This window comes from Ischnura elegans, chromosome 3, assembly GCF_921293095.1.
Source record: "Ischnura elegans chromosome 3, ioIscEleg1.1, whole genome shotgun sequence".
Classification (NCBI taxonomy): Eukaryota; Metazoa; Arthropoda; class Insecta; order Odonata; family Coenagrionidae; genus Ischnura; species Ischnura elegans.
Genome location: NC_060248.1, coordinates 82,223,323 through 82,248,805, shown reverse-complemented (window position 1 = coordinate 82,248,805; position 25,483 = coordinate 82,223,323). Strand labels below are relative to the sequence as shown.

Genomic DNA, 25,483 nt, shown 5'->3' with positions numbered 1-25,483 from the left:
GGCGAACTAGGTTCGTTCCCGGGGACTTTCTTGCGGTAAAAGCGAGTAATAGACCATTTTTAAGGAACAATTATCGTAAAACGTCATTAAATCTCGGACGAAAATCGATAAAAATATCGAGAACAAAAAAGTCACGATAAATATCATCCGATATCCATTAAAATATTACGAAAGATATCATCAGAAACAAATGTCGGAGCCCATAAAAATCGCCTACCGATAAAATACCACGATGTATCATTTCATAAAAAAATCTCCAGCCTGATAAAAATTTGCCTTCAGATAAAATATATCATGTTATATAATTCGATGAAAAAATACCTCCTATTTAATATCGCGATGTTTCATATATTAGTGAGTTTTTAACGCACCGATTTATGGTCTAGCATAAATGAAGGCCAACCCTATATACATATTCTAGCCAATAACATTTTCCCAAACTAATTTCCCGATGCCAAAACATGATAATTTATCGTGCACGACGACGCGATCGGGTGATAAATCACGATGTTTTGTCGCGGCTGCGGCTTTTATGAGACAATAAATCGTGATATTTTATTGGAGCAGCAATTTTTATTGGATGATATTTCGTGATATTTTAGCAGTGGCGATTTTTTTATCGGATTATCAAGCGTAGTATTTTATCAAATAGCGATTTTTATCAGGCCCAATATTTGTTATCGGATTATATATCTTTATATTATATCGAAAGGATATATCTACCTTATAATATAGTAGTTCCGTAGTATTTTAACGGAAGACTATTTTTAACGATTCCGATATTTTTAATGGCTCAGTTAATTTATCGCACTCTACATTTTCATTGGACGATATATATCGTGATATTTTATCGGTTCCAAAATATTCTATCAGTCCCGATACTTTTAATGGGCCCTATTTATCGGACAATCATTTATCGATAATGTACAAAGCTCAAATTAGTATTCCCGATATAATTAATTATCGCGATATTTCACGATATATATCGCCCAGGGCAAGTGGCGCAGTCATGTCTTGGGGTACCAATATTAATAATTATCTGTAGAACTAGCCCAGGGAAAGGAACTGGCCCCCCTCCTTAAGGTGTGATATTCGCATGCGCGGTTGTGTGATTAAGTGTCAGGGGTGAGCTCTACCCTCACCTTTCCAAACCAACCTTCAGGTTGGAATGCGGGGAGAGTGAGTATCGTAGAGAATATTTGACAATTTTTTTTATAGATTCTCACTTTTAGTGAAAACTTGTACAAATGAATTCAAAGTCAAAATGACGTCACTTTGACATCAGAATGACCCGCAAAAAGTCACCTTCACAGTCCTGACTGAATAGTGACTTTTTGTGGGTCATTTTGAGGTCAAAGTGATGTCATTTTGACTTTTCTTCCTCCTTGGGGTAGGTTTATGTCGGGGAACATCAAATATCAATTTTTAATATTTTTTTCTTTTTTATGAATTCAAATTCCTTGTTTTCAAAAGTTTGATTACATTCCATTCCATCCCACTATTCCAAATCTTTCTTTGTCTTTTTTGGGAGATGTTTATGGCTAAAAACGTCGTTATTGGGTCTGTAATCGATTGATTTCTATGAAAATTCTAATTTTTACTATACCTTTCAATTTTTCCTTATGTCATCCGATTTTTAGCGACTTCAATATTTTTGCTTTATTTTTTGTAATAGCTATATATTGGAACTAAAAATGGACTAATTGGACTAACTAAAAATTGGACTAAAAATAAATGGAAATACTAGTATTTCCGTTAATTTTTAGTACAAAAAGTACACTTTATACTATTCAACACTTTCATTCATGGTGCCTGCATTTTACTTTGCTCAACTATCTAGTACGAAGAATGTTAGGGGTATTTTCTACCACTGGTATACATACCCAACAATCAGGGGTATGGTGGATGGGGAAAGGATGTTTGATAAACACAATGATGAAGCTCATGGTGAAATGCTTTGTACTGCATATAAAACTTTGCAGTTACAAAAGTAGATTGATCTTTGATCACATCGACCACATTGAACTAGTGGCCAAATTTTCCAACCAAGTCCAATCCATGGTCGTAAGTCACAGGGAGATAATCAAGGAGAAAGCAAACAAGCAACCATTACAATTGCTCCGTCAGTTTTAGTCCTGAACGGGATGGAAGAGACAGCATAATGACCAAGACGAACGCATAGTCACAAGATGACATGTCATCCGCTAAGAATATATTCCTCGAAAAGAATTTTTCTGCATTTCCCGGTAAATCCCTTAGTTGGGGTGCTCAAAATGTTCATGACGGAAGAAATTGCATTTTTCTCTGTTCTATTCTACTCTATGCTGAGTGGTTATTGCAGTCTTCAGGAAGAGTATTTTTGGGAGAGTGACAATGACGTCTGAAAAACTCTGGTGTATAATGCCATTTGCAGGGTTTCAAAATATAATGAGGGTTTTTTTCACTGTGCAGATATAAATCAGTAAGATAAAAGCCGTAAAATGTGCACACAATTAGGCCATTCATAAATATCATGATGGCACTGGAGCAGTTCGGAGAAAAAGATTACCCAAAGGTATCCCATTAATTGAAAAAAACAGCTAGCTAAGCAGCCCTGCTGCTCCCATGCTTTCGCACAGGAGAAAAACAAGAATATTTTTGTTGTTAGATGGAATAACTATTCAGTGGTGACTGTCTTGTCATCTTGCCATGGTGTACACCCACTCACAAAGGTCACTAGATTCCCACCTGTTACCTCAAAAAGGGTACAAGTTAGGCAGCCAGCAGTGTTCTCTAACTACAATATATACTGATCTCACGGATCAAAATATCAAAAGGTACAGGAATGTTATCTGAGGAAAAAAATGGTGATGGTCCACATAAAGCTATCTCCTTGATGCTGTTATTGTAAATGTCTGCATCTGTATGGAAAATTCTGGTTTAAACATACCGCAGTCAGCCTTTATGCAAGACATAGGGTGGTTTCCTATTATTTTTTTATTGCCTAAATTGAAAGATTATTACTCCTGGAGTACGCATTTCACGCTTTTAGATTTTTAAATACCGATATCTATTTTTCGCAATTAAATGAATAGTGAAAATTTTCAAGCGCGCGAAAACGCGACGCTTAAGTATGAATGTCGGGAAGTCTCTCCGCGTGACGTATTTCTGGTTCCCCCTCCCGCCCTGCGAGGTGACCTTGAGGCGAGGCTTAGCTCTGATACGACGCAGGCTGCTAGCGGCTAGCCTAGTACCCTGCTGGCTGGTAGCGCTTGGCTTAAATAAGGATTATTAATAACTTATCAAACGAGGAAAACTTTCCGACCTTAGCCAGTTTTAATAAGTGATTGTTAAGACATGTTTCCCTGAGCTCTGCGCCTCATGCATGCAATGGTAACCTCAGACGACGTATAACTCCTATCCTCTCGTATAGAAACTAGGTCCCTGTGACGTCACGTGGAGTGGCATCGCATGGGCGCCAATCTGGCCCTCTTCAAATGAGGATAAAAATGGACCATTGCCGTTCGTCTAACCCGGTATTTCTAAAACAAAATAATTTGTATATTTTGAATACACTAATGGTGGGTAACGAATCGCAATCAATGCCTTTCGTTTTCTTTGATGAAGGAAACCACCCTATTGCACAAGTGTTTTTGTAACGAATATGTATCTTTCCCAAACCTGGTGGTCGTGTTTGACATTTGCTATCAAGTGCAACCAATAATAGAGTGTCCGATGACATACTAGGTATGATGGCAGGGATCATCAATTTTTCCCGTGTGATAAACACCAATGTGCTTACAAAGAATGTTCTTCCAGCAAATGCTCGAAATATTGTAATTGTGATGTAGGTCTTTGACTTCAATAAAATTCTGACTATCATATATATACTCATGAAAACCCAATTTATAGTATTCAAAGACTCTACCAGAAGTATATAGGACTAATTTTGCTAATAAATTCATTGATAATGCGTTTTTCCATTCAATAGCTGTTCCCAAAACTGAGTTTTATATTATTAAGTTCCTTGGACAGCTAAAAAAAATGTTTAAACCGAAAAAGTAAAGTATAATGATTTGAACTTACTTCGCATTGACAAATGAAATAAGTATTATGGGTAAATGCAGAAACATATTTTTTATCATGCAATAAAAATGAGAATTATGAAGGTACGAACCATATTTCTGCAGAATGCAGACCAGTGGCTGGAATGGCTAGCATGTCCATATTGACACACACCCTCAAGCAAGAACGAATCAACAGAATTTTAAAACTAAGTGCTTATCAGAATGCTTGGCGAGTAATTTAGCAGTTTTTAAAGGAAAAAGAAAATAAAACTCGAAAATAAACTCCTCTGTTAAAGGGTTAACTTCAGTGATCATACAGGGACAGGTATCTTAATGCGGATATAGACCTTTAGCCAGTAAAACTAAAATTCAATTTTCAAATTTACACTTTAATTTTCTCTCTCCTTTTCTCTCAGCATCTTGAGCCAAAACTAGGTTGACACATACATACAGCGTAAAGATGGAAAATATGACAGAACACTGACAATTTTTCAATGAAATATAGAGAATCCACAATGATCAAATACACAAATATCATGATAAAATTCGAATTTCAACATGAATTACAAATGAAACACTCAGTCTTTTAAGCACCAGAAAATTTTCTGTTTTTTGATTGATGATGATTTTTTTTCAAGCTTATGTCCTATCACAGTGAGTAACAGCATCAAGAATGTGCTGGTAGCTCTGCATGATCTCAGAATCTTCAGCAGTCAGGGGCTTGAGACCCAAGGCATTGTCCTGGAATCAATGAAAATTCATTATAAAAATTATACTACTACATATGTATTTACAAACAAAGCATCACTCTTCTTTCTCAGTATATTAAACAGGGAAGCATTCCTTTGAAGGATATGTGACTTAAAATTCACTCCTACTTATTTGTAATAAACTTCAAACAATGGGCGAATCAAGGAATTGTTGTATTAGGGGTACCTTTCCGTGGTACCATGGTGACGTGCAAAATCTCTATAGTAGGCGATATTTATGTAATATGTCTGAAGTCTGAAATGAAGTCTGAAGTGGCTTTCATGTATTCATTTATTATTTATAAAGATTGCTTGCTAAACGGATTAAATGAAAACTTTCTTTGGAGAGCCACTTTAAAGATTACCATCTTATCAATTTGCAAAGGAATTATGTGGGGGGAAGATGATGTTCCTTCCCACCCTCATAATCTGCCTAAGATTCAAACTGGGACTGGGTAGAATGCATTAGAAAAGGGCTCTTCAAGAGATTCAATCAGAAAACTAAATGCTTGTTTATCCCATTTTTCCAAGTAAAAGGACAGTATGTATTCACAAAGAACTCTCTCAAACCAGCAAAACATTTTAGATTAGATAATTACAAAACAGTTTGGTTATTTCTAACTTACCTTGAATATAAGATCCTTGACACCCTTGTATGAGCCAAATAATTGGAATACCTCAGGACGCTTGTGGAAGAGGGAGCTGATGGACATTAGGATGTGGCGCATATTGGCAATCTCAGAATCAGTCTTAGTAGCACTGGTGACCACCTGTAGTGCAGATTTAAAAACATGGTAAATAAGTTCACAACTGTCATTCCAATGCATGCACTACAAATGCTCCATATTACACTTATAAATAAAAGCTCAATTAATTTACATTTGAATAAAAGCAACGGAGAATAAGATGGCCAAGTGATTATGGAGCACCTATGAAATAATATTTCCATTTAAATTAAATAAATATATAGTTGTGACTATATTTTTTCTAAAGTTTCATGGAGGTCTCAACTTTTTAGTCACATAGGTTCACCCATTCGATGAGAGCGCCCACTCACTTGTTATCCGTTTCCATTACATGGGAACAATAATCGCTCATTTATTACAAGTATGGTTTCTCTAATTAAAAAGGCGTACTTTATATGAATGCAGTGTTATTTTGCTTACCATGTGAGGAGGCACCTTGGCCAAGTTACAGCGAAGATAATCAGACACTGGAGCAAGGCCACCATCAGGACAAACAATTTTGAAGTCATCGGAGTGGAGACCTTTGGACCAATCAGCAAGTTCACCAGCCTCATCTGCAAAGAAGAGGTGGTTCATTACAAATATTGTTTAAGCCAGTATAAAGCATCACAAACATTGGGACTGAATGTTATATATACATATAGATATATTGCATGATTGTATGCTGATTTCGTATGTGGTAGGAGCAATTTAGTTGTCCATGAATGCTACTACTTTTTCACCAAAGAACTGAATTCAATGGTGCATTTTTCGGGGAAATTAATCGCTAAGTACCAAAAGAGAAGTATAATTTAGGCAGATAGTAATAAAGCCAGTTTGGCTATTAAATATAGTGGAAAATTACGAAGCCTATTCCTCCAACATCAACATTTTATCAATTCATTAGATGCAATATAAACTCCAAATATTTACTATTTCCAAGGATGCGTTACGAACTAAAACAGTTCAGTTATGAATGATATTAAGTATCCAATAGACATAGGTTATGGAGATAATAGGAGTCTGAATGTAGAAAATACATTGCAGGTAAAAATATTAAAAATATTGAGTATATGAGACATTATAACAACTAGGTAGGTACACAGCTAAGAAATCAGACCTACCCGTGTTTTCTTTCACAGTGGTGTGTCTGACAAAGGCAACATCTCCAAGTCCAGTAGCAAGGCAACGGAAAGCTCCAGAGTAGCCGCTGTAATCAGTTGCACTGGCATCTGAGCATCCCTCAGGGCAGAGAGCACATAGCGAGTCAGGGGCCTCAGGATGGGCTTTCTTGATATCTGGAGTACAACTTCCACCAGAGAAAAAGGAGGTAACTGATTCAGTGTATGGGCACTGAGTCTTGCTCACAAGGTCATGCTCCAACATGTAGTTCAGGGGGACATTCCAGCCTGTAAAATTGAAACAGGGACTTCATAAGAGGAATATTTCTCATGTCAAGATTGGCATAAAAATAAAAAATTCATAGTACACATTAATTATCTAGGAAATTGATCTGCTATTAAGGAGTTTGAGTAAAGAAATAGAGAGAATAAATATTATATGGATTAAAGTGATGATAATGCCTCACTTATTTGTATGAATAGTGGTTAGGAGTAATTTTGGACAAAAAAATTTTAAAATGCCAGAAAATTTTATATTGAAATCCAGTTGATAAATATTAAAGGTGCATGTACACACCAGCAGTTCGGCCATAGCCAGTGTGACAGGATTTATGTCCTCTCAAGTCAGCAAAGGATTGGACAGTTGAGTTGGCTCTGACAACAGCCACAGAGTAGTATCCAGCTGAGTGAGGTTCTGCGCTGTAAATCTCAGCAAGGAAAGGCTTAAGCTGATATTTCCTGGAAAGATGAAGAAGCAATCAATAATTCTGAGTAAAGTATGTTTCAAGCCAATAAAACATGTGGATAAATCTATCATTTTCCTAACAAATCAGGAAGAATTTGGATTGATTTTTAGAATTTCCCAACTGGGAGGAAAATAACCTTTGCATGCCCATTCCACAATATAAAAAAAACAATTAAAAGTATGACTGATTTCATTTAAGCAACTATACCTTCTAGCTTAAGTACAATGGTAATTCTCCTCAGACAAGTAATTCCATAAGGGCTTCAGATTAAGGAAACTGGATGAGCATTTTGAGGCATGTTTCTCCACAATGAAGAATGAAGATGACCACAATGTTTCATGCAGCCATTACCCCTCTTGCATGAAGTATATATTGCAAGAACAAATCATGTGCAGTAGCTAGCAAAACAATACACTTACTTTTGAGCAGTGTGAATTTCTCCACCGTCAAGAGTAACCACATCAGCTTCACCCTTAGAAATGGCAGCCATGCATTCATCAGAAGAGTGTTTCATGACGCATTCCAGTCTTGGTCTGATCTCACGGGGGAATGCAGCCAACTTCAAGGATTCACATTTGGCATGACCAATCTCAGACCATGTGCAGAATTTCAGAGGAGGAAGAGTTCCAAGCTCACGGCTTATGACATCAAGGTAACGAGCTGAAATCCAATCATTAGTAAAATAATTATTTACTTCGTAGAATCACAGTTAACACTGTAAATCAGGCTATGATCATCCCCAGAATTATTTTAAACTACCATACTAATGCAATCCCTCTCTGGTCATGATTTAATAATTGCAGTTTCAAAGAAGAGCTCTCATATTTAAACTAAGTTCTTAAAAAAATGAATGGATGTTCATTTTTTTAAGCACAAACTTAACAATCTTTTTATGCAACTTAGCATCTTTTTATGTGATTGATAATACATGAATAATGATAGAATTAGCTTGACATCAAGATAGTAGCAGCCATAATTAATTTTGAGCTGATGTATCAACTCCTCACAAATTCTAGTTAAACTGAGATTCTAATAAAACAAAATAGTAAAACATCTGACAAATTTGTGGGGTGCCAAAGCCCATATATGTAGTCTCCCATTCTATCCACAATCTAACTTTCATGAGGGCTTTGAAAAGTAACTCATGATAGATTACCCTAAAAATGATGACTCACCCTTCTTGAGGTAGTCCTCAGGGGTAGGTGGTTCAGGTCCATTCTCCACAGCAGTGGTGATTTCACGCAGGGCAAACACTGAGCTGAGCCAATCACCAGGTTTGCCATGAGTTTTGTCTTGCCAGAGATGCTCAGATTCTCCCATTTGAACAGCTTCGGTAATTTGCTCCCTGAGGTCTTCCATTTCCCTAAAGGAAAACAACGAGAGCGATTGCAATTATTAATGAGCAAAACAATCATCGACAAAATTTTCCATTGCGATGTGCAAAAAGTGAATTTAACGTCTTGGCTCTCATAACAAAGGCAAATGATCTGACAGCATAGTGACATCATATGCCATGCAAAAAATGGAGAAGATGGGTATCTTCAGAATTTAGTTAACAGATAAAATCTGGATCATGAGTGACAAAGTGCCACAAGTGATGTGAAAATATTGAGTAATACATAGACTAATTTTTATTCTCAGGCTACAGAACAAACAATCAAGAAGTACTGCAGCATCGATTTTCCTCACAATCAATGAAATAAAAGTTTGCTCTCAAAAGATAGGTGGCTTAATAATTATAGAAACAATATTGAAATGTCTTACTCAGCTGCCATTGTGTGAGCAATGTAGCCAGGCCATGGGCGTCCAGCCCAAGTGCATGGTTGGGCGGTCGTGAGAGGCTGCTTAGTGCCATCTGGGCAGAGGTAAGAGTAGAGGTCCAGGTTCATGAGAGGATCCTGCTCCATCTCTGGGGTTCTCGAGAATGGAGGAAGCTGCAATTGGAGGGTTGAGTATAAGCATTAGATTAAAAAATTCTCTGCAAGATCTGCAATCAGAAAAAGAAGAGGTGTCCAACAAGAGAAATATATTTCAACCAATAAGGCAACCGACTGAGATAAGTCCCTAATTTTCATCTGAGATGCAAGCTGATGTAAAGTGGCTCCATTCATAATAATTCTAAATTGGTGCGTCCTAAGATATCGGGTGAGATGGTGCAGAAACAATCCATCACTGTACTTATAATATAATATGCAATTTCCAACAGCAAACGTGATAGGAAAATTATAGGCGACAAGTGAAGAGAATTTTTCATGTGGATAAATGAAACCAGAATTTTCAAAAATTTGCATGCAATATTTTTTTAAGGAGTTGATTTCTGTATTCACTTTTCTTCTTCGTAAAAAAATAGATCAAAACATTTCGAACACGGCTTAAAAGTGTGCCCAATAAAATTACATATTCAAATTTTTTCATTCCTGATATCAACTAATACACATAAAAGTATCAACTTTTGATGCTTTAATATACACCTAGATTCGAAATATAACCACTCTCGGAAATAAATCAACGCATCAAGAACAAGGGAGTATTTTGGTCGTTTTTATTTGGAGGAAAGGATTTTCTGAAAGCCTGAAGGGTATGCAATACCTCCAAACAGAACAGGGGTGGAGGAGTATCTTTCCGAGAGCACTGAAACGCAAGGGATGAATAAGTACAACGCATACGCACTGTACATTGAACTGGTAAAATCAACACTTGTGTTGGAAATCCACGTCAATGATTACATATTTTTTCCATTTTCCCTGGTACAACAGACTATTGCTCCCTCTACCTCTTTTCCCTAATCCGCCCCTGCCCTTCTCAGTGAAAATGTCTCTAAATGTCGTGGCTCAGAGGGCGCTGCGCGAACAAATTATACCTTACCCAATATCAATAAAAAGTATACCTTCTTGAATGGAAACAAGTAAAAGTAGGCAGTGGCGCAGCGAGGGGGGGGTTTTGGGGGATAAAACCCCCCCCCAGAGCTCAGAGAAATTTTTAAGTTTAATCCATTTTACAGAATGGATTAGTATTACTTTTAGGATAGTGCTAGGATTAATCAAATATCCCTCAGATAGCCGTAAAACTCGCCATTTTGAATCATTAATCTTAAAATTTTTCTGCTGCAGGGCCCCCAACTCCCACTTACCCTGGCGGGTATGCAACACCCCCACATCCGAAGTATTAAATGCGCCTAAACCCCCCCCCCCCTAGCCTTAATTCTTAGCTGCGCCCCTGAAAGTAGGTACCCAAAACTTTTCCCTTGGAACTCTCCGTATCGGTGGTGACATGTTCCCAGTGGCCTTCCCCTTTTATCCGCGTCTGATTGGGTATTCATAGGACGCATCATATAGGTTCGACCGGTCTTTTCTCTTGAAACATTTTTTTTAAGTTCAAGCAACCATCTTGAAACATATATGGTGAGGACCAAAGGTAAACTTTTGGTAAAGTGGAAATATGGGAAAATGTTGAAAGTATACCATCAAAAGTTTAATCCAACTTAAGAATTAAACACATGTAATGCGTCAAGAAAAAATAACTAAATACGACCGGTCAAAAGGGACTGCTGCGTCCAATCAAGCGTATTCCCACGAGAGAAATCTATAGGCATGTACGGTATATAACTATGGGCGGAGTGTAGTTTTCCTGACAAAGGTAGCGCACACTGGCCCAGCACTATTGCCTCTCGCGAAAATGTTGTCACATGGTCTAGCACAAAGGGCAAGGCCACAGGAACCACTCAGTAAATCACGGAACGATGCACAATCACAATGATTTCCATTCACGATCCTTCAAAGAGTGTTCCGCCCTAACCTATTCACATATCCCACGAAATTAGTTTCTCAAAGGGGGGAAGATGATTGCAGTTCGACAATTGAACGGCTTGCCGCGGCAGCGGATATCCTCGGGTGGAATAGCGAAACTATTGTGCAGCCACGGTACAAGAGCGAAGTTCTCGCCTAATGGAATGGAGTAGGAAATTGTTTAAAAAAAGTTTTCATCGTTCACAAAAATTCAAAAAATTGCGAGCAATTAGCTAAATGGTAAAGGGATCTTCGTATTAAAGTGAATCGATGTGACACAACATGTCCGTAATCAATAAATAAATTTCGATTATTATGAGAATACAATGAGAAGTTGGACTTCCGGCTCTTTCACCGTTAAGGATTAGCTACAACTGACGTTACATAGCTAGCCATAAGAAGATAATGCAATTGGTAGCGAAAGCCGCTGATTTATTAGCTGACCTGAGTATGCGGCAGTGAGTGATAATGAGAATAAGCACCCTGGACAAAAAATACTTTTTCCCGGGATAATGTTTTCTTCTATGATTATTCATTCATGCATGCATTCGATGGTGGTCCTGATGCATTCGAAATATCTAAATCGCGACGGGTAAAAAAAAACGAAGAAAAAACTTAGGCCTGCGATTTTTCATGAATTCCAATTGAATAAAATAATCTAATAGTTTCTGGTTGTAGCTCATGGCCGGCATTTCGGCAATTGAGACAAATAGACATTGCATAGGTAAAATTTTATTTCGGAAATAATCTATCGCTAAATTTGACCTGTTTTGATGGAAAAATGTGACAGAAACAGATGCAGTTTTCGTAAAACAAAAGCTATCCCTTTCTTACGACAAGGAAAAGAAGTCCATTGAATGGTAGATCCGGCCTCTGAAGATAAACCCCGCGAAGTCGGAAGACTTCGTTACCGTTGATTCCGTGGGTTTTGATTCAAAGATCACTAACTGTAAGGCGAAGTAATGCAAATTGGTGTTGCTTGTGATCTGAGGCACGAATGTTACTCGTATAGCAACACTCGTAACGAAGATGGAGTATCATTAATAATTTAGATACTCACCCCGAAGAACTGCCTGACAACAACCACCTTGGTCCAAGCGACATCACCGCGGTTGGGTGCGATCATACAGCGAATGGCGCCGTCATAGCCAGAGTACTTGTCTGGGTAGTTACAGGCCTCTGGGTGCTCGCAGAGAGAGCAGAGGGAAGAGTACTGGCTCTCTGAAAATCACAAGGAGAAGGATATTAGGAAACCATTTGCTGTCATGCGGAGTAAGAAATGTGTCAATTATATCACAAGCAATAGATTTACAAAAAAGAATTTCTGGCTAATGGAGTATTTTCCCGGTTGAAAATGTCGAAATTCACATCCGCCTGGAAATCTTCGGTAGGTCGGCGCAAATGGTTAGAATTTTTTCGACAATAGTCGCTTGCTCTTTTCAAAAGCAAGATTGAAATTGGGAATCGGCAAAGAAAGATTTAGTCCTTTCCCAGGGAATAACTGCGTGAAGGATTATCAGGATTTGACAGTAATGCAGTTTCTGACCCGGTGGCGATCCCGAGAACTCTTAACGAACGGGAAATCCGTAGATGAAGAATGCATGACGAAGTTTGAGAAAAAAACAATTCATGCATACATTTCCCTGTGTTTTGCCAGCCATTTATCTCAAAGGGAGAGAAAGCAAAGTGCACCGGTAAAGCCTGCATAAAAATATCCTAAGTATCCATTATTAATCGACAAGACCACATAAATTGTTAGGATGAGAGCTTGAGCATGGCATTTAAAGATTCGGCTATATAAATGTATATACCAGAAAGCCATCAAAAAGATCTAGATATCTTTGCTGGGAATCCTAAGGATCAAACACAAACAGGGACATGCAGCTTGGGTCTCTGCTGAAGATTATACGTTTTCTCCTCTCTTGAGTTCCGAGAATTACCTTTTTTCCAGGATGCTGCATTTTTTTCGGAACATTTCACTCAATTAGAGGTGAGAGGTGCGTGAGCGCTTAGGGCACATTGGAATCAGAGGCTTGCTTGACCCGTTTGGAAAGAACGGTTTTGTGCGAGAGAAAATAAAGACAGAGGAGGCGTATACTTACTCAGTCGTCTGTTGGTTTCCTGGTCGGGAGACCAGTCCCCGACAAGGCATGCCTGGGGGAATGTCTGCGATAGGGCCCACAGCTCGTTTTCCCTTTGAGAGCGTGGCACCGATCTGTCTGGCTGGGGCAGGATGCCCATAGCGGTCAACTGTGGAGACGGAGAGGAAATACCTAGATAGAGATTTCTCATCACACCATAAACAAACTATTACATTTTTTTAAAGGTGAAATGACAGAACGTCACTCGAAAGCGAGGACAAAAAATACCTAATCATTTAGAGCATGCTTTCCCAAAACTCTTTTTGCGGAAAAATTAAGAATTACCACTGGCGCATCGAATTCAATTAAAAAAAATAGCAATCATACGCAATTCAAAACTGGAACACGTATTTTCATCTCAATGTTCTTTACTTTCACATTTACTTTCTTTACTTTCTCACTTTTTTTTATACAAAGAAATCCATAATAGGGAAGTGCACTAGTGTTTCAAATGCACCAAACACATTTTTTAAATTAGAGTTCAGAATAACATAATGTCGTAAAACCACAGTTTAAATCCTAATAGTGAATACTTTATTCGAGATGACCGTCTGAAATATGGAAAAATTCAAAGGCCGCGAAAACGGGTGTCCATGTTGAATATTGGCCGTGACGTCACAAGGCAGTAGCAGAAGGCAGCTTCTACACCGTTTAGTTCTACCACTATTATTGCATAGAAAAATTACAGAATTTGAGGGTATCCGTTTTTTGCTGTCATAAAATATCTTCAGAATATATATGTGGCTGCTTCTCTTTTGAGTAAACGACTTCATCATTGCGTAATATATTAATATTCATTTACGTGTCATCTTCAAGTTTGGAAAGAGTAGTACGAATAGCACATTGAATCTTTAATAAATGGATGATGGCATTTATTTTTCGCTGGGTATATTTTGACACAATGCCGTTTATCATGCCAAAACTTTTTTTGTAAGAACCGAGTCGAACTAATAAACCTATTTCAGACGTTTGCTGCAAGACTTATTTGTTGCGTATGTATTCACGCCCGCGCCGGCCGGAACGTTCGCCCTTCGCAACTAGAATTATGGGATGTTAGCCTTATTTCCGAGCTGGCTGGTTGTTGCAATGGTTCGCTATCCAGGATGGGTTCAAGAAAAGATAATCTTGGTTGGGAGAAGGAAAATTCCAACGATTTATAAATGGTATACCAAACTTTGATGTATTTATGGTTACTGAATTTTTGAATAAGGAGGACAGGTTCAACGCTCCATAGAAATGCGAGACGTTAAGGCTAACAAGGGGAGACCGCGTACCTTGCTGCATCTTTTTCAATTAGGGCGTTGGTTAGGCTGTAATTAATTAATTTTCATGCGTTGCTTTTTACAAATTATATATATAAATCCAAAATGTCCACTATTTCCCAATGGGCCGGTTGGGGTAGTGGTATCGTGCACGATTGTAAGGATAGATCTCACCCGAAGGACCGTGGTTCAAGATTGCGTCATGGCATTATTTTTTGTTGTCTTCATTGTGATTATACGGCATCAAGTTTATCATTAATTATAATTGCAGCAATCATTGACATGAGACAATTTTTTTTATCATCATTATGGCGTTTAGGTATTTTAGCAGTGTCATTACAAACGCAGAGATACGATGACTACAAGGGTTGGTGTGCGCTAAAATGTTAATTTTTTCTTTGCTTATACTGACCAACTTCCACATTAAAAATGAGAACCACTCTTGCAAGAGCACATACCATTAAAGGCTCGCGGCAAGCAACAATATGCGTACAGGCATAATTAATAAGAACACAAAGCGAATATAAAATGCCATATATCTCGAACACTTGTAATTCACATTACTCCAAAGGGAGTTTACTTACTCAGTACATACCTCAGTACCTTGTACTCAGTACCTACCAGTTTACCTCAGTAGCAGTGCTAAAAGAACCATTCTGAAATATAATTTCAACTAACAAATAGGATGAAATAAAAGTTGATAACCCTGGACCGGGCGCGCTGGCGTATAAAATACGTCAATCTTTGAAAACCAAGGATTTCGACATTGTACGTACATTCTGGGCTATAATGGTCTCGTGTATTCTTACAATGTACTTTGACTGCCTATATTGCGAGTTTTCAAAGTTCGAGGTATTGTAGCTAATTTTTTGGATCAGCAAGATGAACCCGTCACCAGTGGAGTACAAATTACGCCGCGCGACCTGCCGTGTACCTTTATATCTGTATCACCTATAAATGTACTAATTTCAACAAATAAAGATTAACTTTAACAAAAATCGTTTGTTATCATATATGCACATATCATGGGCAAAGTACGCATTTTGCCCGGTCGTGTAAAAAAACAGTCGCGCCATAATTCTTTAACCAAACTACTTTCAGTTTATAAATTACGTAGGTCTACGCGGAAGATGCTATATTTTGACTCAACACACTTTCTGATGTGACTGAGGTACCTATTAAGTAAATTATTATAATATAAATATCAATTTGATCTTACAATACCTTCAAATGATCTTCAAAACAGAATATCATCGATAGGTAAGAGTCAGGAGCAGCCTTGAACCATTTATTCCGTATAGCTTGTGCTTAATGCACGGGAATGAATATCTTCTCCAGGCTTTTGTTTCGACGTCGAGATGAAATTTGGAACAAAAAATCATTTATAATTCTATTTTGAATTCATGTTTTCGGTACTAGACGACATTTTTAGGAAGCAAACTCCACCGATTCCCGGAAACTCTCGCCGCGCTAAAGAAGGCGACGGAATTCAACGATACTCCACTGGTGACTACTGCCTTGTGACGTCACATCTCAATCAAGATGGAGGCACTGTGTTTCAGCGCAGCATGAAATTTTCCGACTTTCAAAACGTTTTAAAGTGCATACCCCAGATGCAGAAAATAAAAGTGACTATACTAATGTTTCTTTTTTAGGCTAAACTTTCAAATTCAGCAATAAAAAAAAATTAGTGTACTTCCCTATTTTATGGTGCAGGGAAATGAGTTAAATTTATGAACATGGAACGATTCTGTCAATAACATCGAAAATAACAATAGGGTATAGTAAAAAAATCGACTTTTTAAATTAAGAAAGCGAGCTTACGTCATATTTTCGTGACGCCATTAACAGAATTGAATTCAAATAGTAAAATTTTGTGGCTGGATAGAACTATTTCGAGTGACATGTCAACAACATGTCACTCGAAAAAACCAAAACCATGTCAGGTTCTAGATGTGAAACACCAAAAGCTGGGTCGTAATTAGGCCTATTAAATTTTTTCTGCGTCAATTTCCTCATTTTTTCAAACTCGTTGAGCTCTAGTTTTATAGCGTATTAAAGAAAATTAGAACGAACGCATTGACGAAAATTGGATTTTTATAAATGTAGAAAAATATTGAGTAAATTGCAGAAGAGTGACCGAGAAAATCAAAATAAAAACATATTACGAATGAATTTTAGTTAGTCGTCCATGCCTCAGGTTGTGTCTGTAAGTCTTTTACTCCTCACAACATTCATCCGAATCAGGGCGTTTGTTGGTCGTATAATTTTCAGGATATTTCGGGTAGTATACCGGGTATCAGTCGATATATCGCCCGAATCGGGTGACGAAATGTCTCCGGTTACAATCCGCAATCTTGGCCGGTATAACGACCGAAGGGCTCCTACTTTTTCATACGTTCGGTGGGAAATCCTAGTCAAGCATAGGAATATTTTCTTCCACTTGGTTGAGCGAGGGAGTGGCGAACGATTGACCTATCTACGCTGAAAGAGAGAACACAGCGTCATATTCCCCCCGAAGAATCTCCGCGCTCGCTTTCAATGGATCACCACGCCACCTACAGAGGATAAACAAGCTGCGGCTCGGTCTTACGTCACCGCACCTTGGCGTAGGTCACTTTCGGAGACAGAACGACGGTTTACATTTACGGGCTGGCGGGATAATCAGGCCAGCTTCAAGTAACTGATACTTCCTCCCAGGCTGCATAACAATCAAGTGTCAGGACTGTGGCCAGGATCAACGTTTAATTAACCTTGAGAACGTCTGCTCTGCGTCTCAACGCGATGATGATGATGATATAGTGACATAACTAATTGATGACATAGTGACATACTAATTTCCCGCGGTCACAAGTTATGAAACATTTTACACTGCCGTAAATTATTTAGTAATTAAATATTCCAGCGTTACTAATCATACCATTGACACTTTTTTATACATATTTCACCTAAAATTTGAATTTGGTTTGATTTTAAATTCTGATTTTCATGCCAATAAAAAGTTAAAATTGTTGATTAGAAAGGTAATGTCCCGAAAATATGCCCAGATTTTTTGTAAACAGATAGATACCGATGGATTCAAGACATAAGGCTTTAGAGAGGTAATAGTTGAGATGAGTTTCACAAACATATTAGTTGTATATTATTTCTTATCAAACTAGGCCAATGCCAAGGGGTAACGTGATGACTTGATTCAACCAAGCTCTTGCTTCCAAGGCCTGAGACTCACCTTGGTCAGGGGGATCTTGTAGCCAACGGTTCGGCCGACCCCGGTGTGGCAGGATTTGAGTCCACGGAGGGCGTTGATATCGGGAATTGGGAGGTCAGTGCGGACAAGAGCCACGCCTCCGTAGCGCACATCGTCTGCAATAAAGAAATCATTACATTAATAAGTAAAGTGGAAGCAACAAACGAAATAAATGATTCTGTAAAAAGATAGATTAACGAAGAGTGATAATTATGCCGCAAGCATACTAAATCGAAATCAGTCATTAAAAGTGGGATTCTCAAAGGCGTACTAGCATTGTGAACTAATTAAAAGGCCTAGCGGAGAAATATAAAAATAAATTCACACTTAAAGTTCTTTTTTGTGAGACTTCAAAACGAGTTCTTTTTTGTGAGACTTCAAATTTTAACAAATGAAAATCAAGGAATATATAATTTTGGGGGGGACATGAATTTCTGGTTCTGGTTGTTACTCCCGTGTTGCCCCCCAATTCTCTCGTAAAAACTTTATGTGTACGGATAGTACGAGACGAAACTGAGTGGTAGATTCCAGTGTGACCAATGTTTTGGAATACCCAACGAAAATACACGGAAAATTGAGTTCAGCACAAGTTTTAACATAACATCTTGGATTGTAAAAATAACTTTATTGTTCCGATTGTGAAAAATTGAAATAAAATGCAAAAAAAATTCAATAGAATCGTAGGAAAAATACACGCTATACATAAAAAGCTAACTCTTTCAGTTTTTCAGTCACTGGTAGACAAACTGAAATCCAAACGGATAAAGTCAATGACGAGCGTTTACAGCCATAGTCTCTCAATGCTCGCGTTTAAGGTCGGCACACCACTCCCCGTGATCTGAGAGCATTAGCAATGAAAAACACTTCGTGCCATTGCTAATATGGAACCCTTCCACCGCGTACAAGCTTCAAGTTTCGATTTAATTAAGATCTGAGAGTCCTGAGTACTTACCGTGTGTGGCATTCTTGTCACGTATCTCCTCGAAGACCACAAAGTGGGAGTTGGGGAGATGGTTGGCGACGTACATGTCCTCCGGTTCCGCCGGCCCGAAGTCCGCGCTGCCGTCGCGAATCTTTTCATAGCATTCCACCCTACGGAACAAGATAAAAATCGTCAAAAAATTACAAAAATATCACAGCGATTATTCCTCTTAGTTTCCACATGTACCTACAACCGCTATCCTTGCAAACACTTCCAAGTAAAAGTTATCCAGTAATTGAAAAATACCCAATGAACACGTACTATTATCTCATGTTCTTTTTTCTGAATAATTCCTTTCGAACATTCATCATCGATTCCGTTAAATTTTATCGCCAAATACATCGCACTCGTTCTTTTCCTTTTCTTTTTCACAATTTCTCAAGCACACCTCTCCGTACTTCTTAAGCTAACGTTTGCTTTTGTGGTAGTTTTGAAAGGTTTTTCTCACTCATCTTCTTTGATGGGAGCTTCAATGCAGAAGCTATCTTTGAATATGATTAAATAGCCAATAACCCTCACGTTACGTGTTGCATCGCAAATATAAATTATAAGTTTCTCATTTTATAATTTCATTTAAGTTTCGGACTAAACGAAATTAAGAATTATGAATCAAACCAGAACTAATTCTTTCGGCTGGATTCAGAGAACTCACCTGTCTCTCACTGCGTAGCATTGGAGACGAATGTCTTTTCGGGAAGCTTCTTCTGTCATGCGTTGGCATGCTTCTAGGTATTGGGTTGGGACACACACTTTGTCTGTGGAAAATAGATACGAAAAATATTATATTATAGCATAGAAATATCAATAAAATATAAATAATAATGAACATGAAATAAAAATAAATAGCGTACAACTACTTTCACTAAATTTCCTTTTTAGAAAACAGTGCCCAATAATAATGGTTATACATTCAACATTGAAAGAGTAAAACAATACATCTATGAGTTGACGTGCTAAAGCTCGTGATTATCACCACCAGGAAAGATCTTTTAATATTCGATTAATATTTTTTTGTTGTAGCATCATTTCACACCCAAAAAGAATAAAGTTGAACGTCGCCTACATGTACACAGTTCAGAAGATCATCCATACACACATTGCGCATTAATGTCATAATTAGGAGTGGTTATGACTTCCGTAATACTCGGATGAGAATGTAATTCCGTAATTTCTGACATTATTCTATACAAATGCATGACGAAAATACATGACAAGTAATGAATTATTTACAAAAAAAAATATGCATAATTTCAAGTATTTCTCTACGAACAACGCCAGCCATTTAGGAATTATCCATAGTGGTGCCCACGATAAAAAAGCATTACTAATAAGACTTAAATACTTTCGAATTTTTTGTAACGGCCAGCGGGAAAATGCACTGTGTAGGAATGACCGACCTTGGCACGCGGAAAGCCACCAATCGTGTATTATGCAAGCTCCACGGTCACCCGAAGGGGATTCACCGCTTTGCGAGGCGAGGGGAAATTTCGAGCCGCTCATTCAGCAATGGTGGAGGGAGAATTCGACTTAGGCAATCGCATAAACTAACCCGTTCGCACACATTTACGGCGCAAATAAACACTTTACTCCTTAAGGCGTGATCTGAGTAGGGATGATGGAAGGGTTACTTTAAATAAATTATAGTTGATTGAAGATTAATAATTAAACGTACCCTATCGATGACGTTAAGGCTGACGATATGGTATCCAGCCTATCCATACAGTTTCTACCACCTCCTGATAATCATTTTCCCGTAATTTCAGTGAAAATCATAAAGATCACTGGATAAAATCCCCGATGAATAATTAACATTTAATTTTCTCGATTCGAATAACATTTTTTATATTTTTTAATATTCACAGAATGTTAAAAAAAACTTAGTTTCTTTTCCAAAGATTCTAAAATAAAATGATTTCCGAGTAAAAAAAGAAATTGCGGTTGGTCGAAGTTTGATTTAGCACTTCTACGACGTAATTTTACCGTCTAACGGCCCTCAATCGCAGTAAAGAAAGACGAGAAAAATGATGTGCATCGATTAAATAAATCAGTACTAACAGAAGTCTGAAATGGAAGCAAATTATTTTCGCCACAGCTCTTTTTGGATAGGAAACTTCGAGATTTAAAAATAAGTCTACATCGAAAAATAAAATGTTTCCAAATGCGTAAGAAATGCCTTATTCTACTTCGAAAGTGAACACTTTTCATGGTTTCTAAATTTCCAAAATTTCAAGCGATTTTCTACTGGGGCTGAACATTCTCGATTGTCTTGAAGTCTCGATTTTCTGCGAGCATACACGATATTTTCAAAACAGGCACTTTGATGATATTTAAATTCTGGTTTTGGAATTTATCATTTTCAAGATTCAAAATAAGGACCCTCAAAAAGATCTCCTGACACCACTAAGGTAATCTAGCCCGGAGGTTAAGAACTAGAACGAGGAGCATGCGGGTAAGATAAACTATTTATCACCAATAGTAATTCCTTGCGAAATAGGATTAAAGGATCGTAAAGACTTCAACATTGTTATCTGCATTCACTAAGTTCCTCTCATGAAGACATATTTCTTAGACCTGTTACACAAATTTAAATTTCGGGTTTCAACCAGTGATGCTGGGAAATGAAACCACGTCCTTAGACGATAGGGAACAATCCAGATTTCGAATCATCGGTGTCCAAAATTCAGCAATTACTAAGTGCAGGAAAAAAATGTTTTTCTACTAAAATATGTCGAGAAATCCTGAAACCGCTCATCAGCAACTAATTAATTTAAGGATAGCCGTTTCTACACATGAATATGGGTAATAGGAAATAGCATCAAAGAGCATTTGCAAGGAGTGCATTGTTGTTTGGAGGTGAAAGTTGAAGAAGGGAAATTCGAAATGAGACTGCTGAAATGTGAATATTGAAGGCAAGAACAATCAGAGACAAATTTGGAAGTTTTAAGGGAAGTGAAAGAGAAGAGAAGATCATCGATGGAGATTGAAAAGAGAAAAATTAAATTTATCGAACATGTCATCGGACACAATGTATCTATAAGAAACACACTTGAAGAGAAAGAACTAGGCAAGAAAGGAAGAGAACGGAGGAGGAAGAAATGTTCGGAAGAGATTGAGAAGAGACGAATTCGTGGCTCTATCAGCAAAGCATCAAGATGACGATGCTTTCACGAGATGCCGACAAAAAACACTTCCATATAAGTAACGAAACTCACTAGTTAAAATAATCACTTGCAATTTTTCACGATTATAAAATTTATTCCGATCTAGGTTTCGATGTTACCATATCACCTTCAGGTACAAAATGTTTTTTCACGCGGTACCCGGTACAAAAAGCATTTTGTGCCTTGAAGATGATGTAGTAACATCGAAACCTAGGTCGGAATAAATTTTATAATCGTGGAAAATGTTTGGCGTTCATTTCAAGATAGAAAAATTCCACTCCATCACGCTTTGAAATTCGGATTTGATACTCACAAGTCTTCTTGGTGGGCGCGGAGGTGACGAGGACCGCTGGCACCAGGAGGAGCGCGAGTAAGCGGGAAACCTTCCCCATGTCTGCACGGAGAACGATCGGCTTCGAGGAGAGAGAAAGAGAGAGAGAGAGGTGCGAGTGTGGATTCTCTGAACAACCCCCAGTGAGTGTACAGCCGAGGATGCGACAAACGCTTATATACCCGCGCGCTCCCGGAAAAAAACCTGCAGACGAGTCCAGTAGCCTTCTCTTCCTTCCTCCCTCCCCCCCTCCGGATCGCCTCCTCCCCCGCCACACGTTCCTTATCGGCCCCACCCCTCTCTTACGTGAGGTCACTCCTTCCACCCCGATCGTCTCCACGGATTCAGTCACGAGATGGGTTATAGGTGGGAGGGGAGGGAGGGAGAAAGAGTCAAGGTCAATGCGTCCTCTGCTACCACCCTCATGGTGATTTTATTTCGCGCGCCCCGCAGATTTTTCCCCTAGGACTTCCCCTATTGTCATATCTGCTTTCGCTCCTCCCGTGGCGAGTGTAAGACATGGAAAAAACGGTTAAACAAACACGTTCATTTTTGCGGTAAAAGGATTTTTTTCCATGTTCATACTCGACCTGTGCGGTATTCGAGTGTTGGTCATTGCAATGCTGATTTAGGGATCTATAAAGATACGCCAATTATTATAAAGAGAAATCAAGGAACAATGATTGAAACGAGAAAAATGAGTAGATGACCAGGGGGACCAAAAATTTTAATGTTTAATTGCAACAAAAAATATTTTTCGTTTATACCAATGAATGCTTTAAATTGAGAAATCATTATTTCGCTCCTTCCGAGGTGAAGGTAAAACGGCGAAAGAGCCATAAAGACGCATTGATTTTGTGATACTGGAATCTGTTTCAGTTATCTTTTCTCGTCCCGAGCAGAATTTCAGTGCTGGTTATCACCATAAGTACTGATCTATGAATTGATAGAAATAGGCCAAACATTATTTTTTAAATCTGACAAGTCATTACTGAAGCTGAACGTAAAAGGTACCGTAAAGGATCAGGGGCATCTAAAACATAAATTTTTCCTTTTAATTTAAAATTGCTTCATTTGAACAAAATGAATGCATTAAATAGAGACAGAATTATTTACAGGCTAGAATGGAGTGCCTAGACATTTTAAGGGACAAATCGTATTTTTCGGCCGACGTCACCATTCTACATTCCTTTAAACAGAAGAAAATTGATGCATGGACGTAAATTTTCCAGCATATTGCAGTAAATATGCTCTTGCACACATTTTAGGAGGATTAATGAATGACGGTGCTCAATACTATTTACTTTTAATTTTATTTCCATGCATATTTATCCTGGATTTGCTAAAATTTAACGGAAGAGATCGAAAACCATCGTATAAATAGAACTCAGGCATACATTTCCAACATAGCTAGGTAAATTCATACTATTATATAGCGAGAAAATTAGCAAATACGTAGGCATTAATTATTTGTTTCGCACATTATAGGCCAATGAACAAAAAAGGAGAAATTGTCAGCTAAGTCAGATTTGTAGCCGCTGGGAATACCGGAGAATGAGGTTACGTGGTACTAAATCGATTTACATAGCCGTGTTAGAGTCTATGAAAAGCGTCATCCAGAAATATACTGCAACATGAGAAACATTTTATGCAACCGGAAACAATGGGTAATATGTTGAAAATACATGAAAATAAAACAAATATAATGTTAAAGGAAATCATATTTTACTCGGGTACAAGAATTTATTATGCATAATATTTTCAGATATAAAATTTTAAAAAGATTGTCCTCCAGAAAGACCAAATTCACGGACGAGTATTGATATGCAAAAAATATGCTCATGTTAGTAAAACTTCGATGCGAGGCCAATGCGGCTTCCATAGGAATAAAAGCCGTCAAGTTAAACCTGCGTTCATCACATTCAAAATAGAAACGTTTTCTTCTCTCGGTACATACTACCACTCTCCAATTATCAATAAAAAAATCGAGATGAGGGCAGTACCGTGCTTCTAAAAATACATTCAAATATACTCACAGCGAGAAGTTTCGGAGTTCGTAGCCGACGCAAGCATATGAAATCATCGCTCAGTCACAAAAAAGAGCTTAATCTCCCCCCAGCGACAAACACATTTGATGGGTCTATTTGGATGTTTTCAACCGAGAGAGGCAGTAATGCGAGTGTTAAAAGTCCGTTATCAAGTCATTAGTTGAGAAAGGACTCAAGTTCATGTATGTCTTCTCCATACTTGACAGGAATAAAAAATAATTAACTCAATCAGGAGTTACATAAAGGCCATAAAACGTGTAGGGAGACTGATTGAAGGAAAAATCATGCGACTTCAGCCAGCTCGAACAACGAAACGAGAGAAAGATGGACAAATAGAGCTAAACTCATCGCCACACTTCGCAGTGAAATTAAGTGCACTGGTGTGAACAAGAAACTACACACGACAGTGAAACGGTCGTTTTCTGGCTGCTTTTGAATCCTGAGGTGCATGAATGGTAAAATGAAAGAAGCTTCAGCTTCGTGACCAGGGAAAAAAGACGTAATACAGAAACAGAAGGACAGATTAATGTGGAAAAGGGTTTTATATAACCTTAAATATTTCACTGTGATTCGTTAATTATTAAACGAAAAATACATCACGAAAACTATACACATTACATCCCGTTGCGCGGAAATGTTGCATCCTCTTAAGACGCCGGTCACCTCTGTTGTCATGGTAAATTACTAAACCAAGACCTTTTCTTTTTTCCTAGATTGTGTTTCAAAGAGATTAGGGTAGCCTTTTGTGATAATCACGGGAGTTACAGCGTGGATAGCGATGAAATCATTCGTCGCCTCACAAGTATGTATGGCTCCAACGCCACAAAAACGGAGAACAACCTCCGTTTACCTTTCTCCTACGCCATGTCCTTATTATCTTTCCGCTTCGAATAGGAGGATAAAACCTCACTTATCTATGAGTCGTAATGCCACGCTCATCTGCGTGAGACCTAGGGCAGAAATCACATGAGCGTTAATCATTACGTAACGTCAGGCCCATTGTCTCTCACGAATTTGCGTCTAGCTCCGAAACAAGGAAAGTGAACGCTTATGGAAATGGGAATGAGTGATTCATATCCCCCGAACTTCTATAGTTTGAGACCCATATTTACGTACGGGCTTTTGTTTTAACTGATGAA

At 38.1% G+C, this 25,483-nt stretch overlaps 1 protein-coding gene across 1 annotated transcript; it reads right to left on the bottom strand.

The window, feature by feature from the left end:
• Window positions 1-4,414: 4,414 nt before the first annotated feature.
• LOC124156069 (transferrin) lies at window positions 4,415-22,457 on the bottom strand. Its single transcript, XM_046530380.1, has 14 exons — window positions 22,279-22,457; window positions 19,457-19,559; window positions 18,775-18,914; window positions 17,805-17,938; window positions 13,275-13,422; window positions 12,233-12,393; window positions 9,152-9,321; window positions 8,563-8,750; window positions 7,807-8,047; window positions 7,219-7,379; window positions 6,645-6,929; window positions 5,962-6,095; window positions 5,422-5,565; window positions 4,415-4,787 (listed from the first exon to the last, which is right to left on the bottom strand). Exons 1-14 carry the CDS (start codon window positions 22,355-22,357, stop codon window positions 4,686-4,688), a joined length of 2,190 nt encoding a protein of 729 aa, XP_046386336.1. The 5' UTR covers window positions 22,358-22,457; the 3' UTR covers window positions 4,415-4,685.
• Between the last annotated feature and the right edge of the window lie 3,026 nt (window positions 22,458-25,483).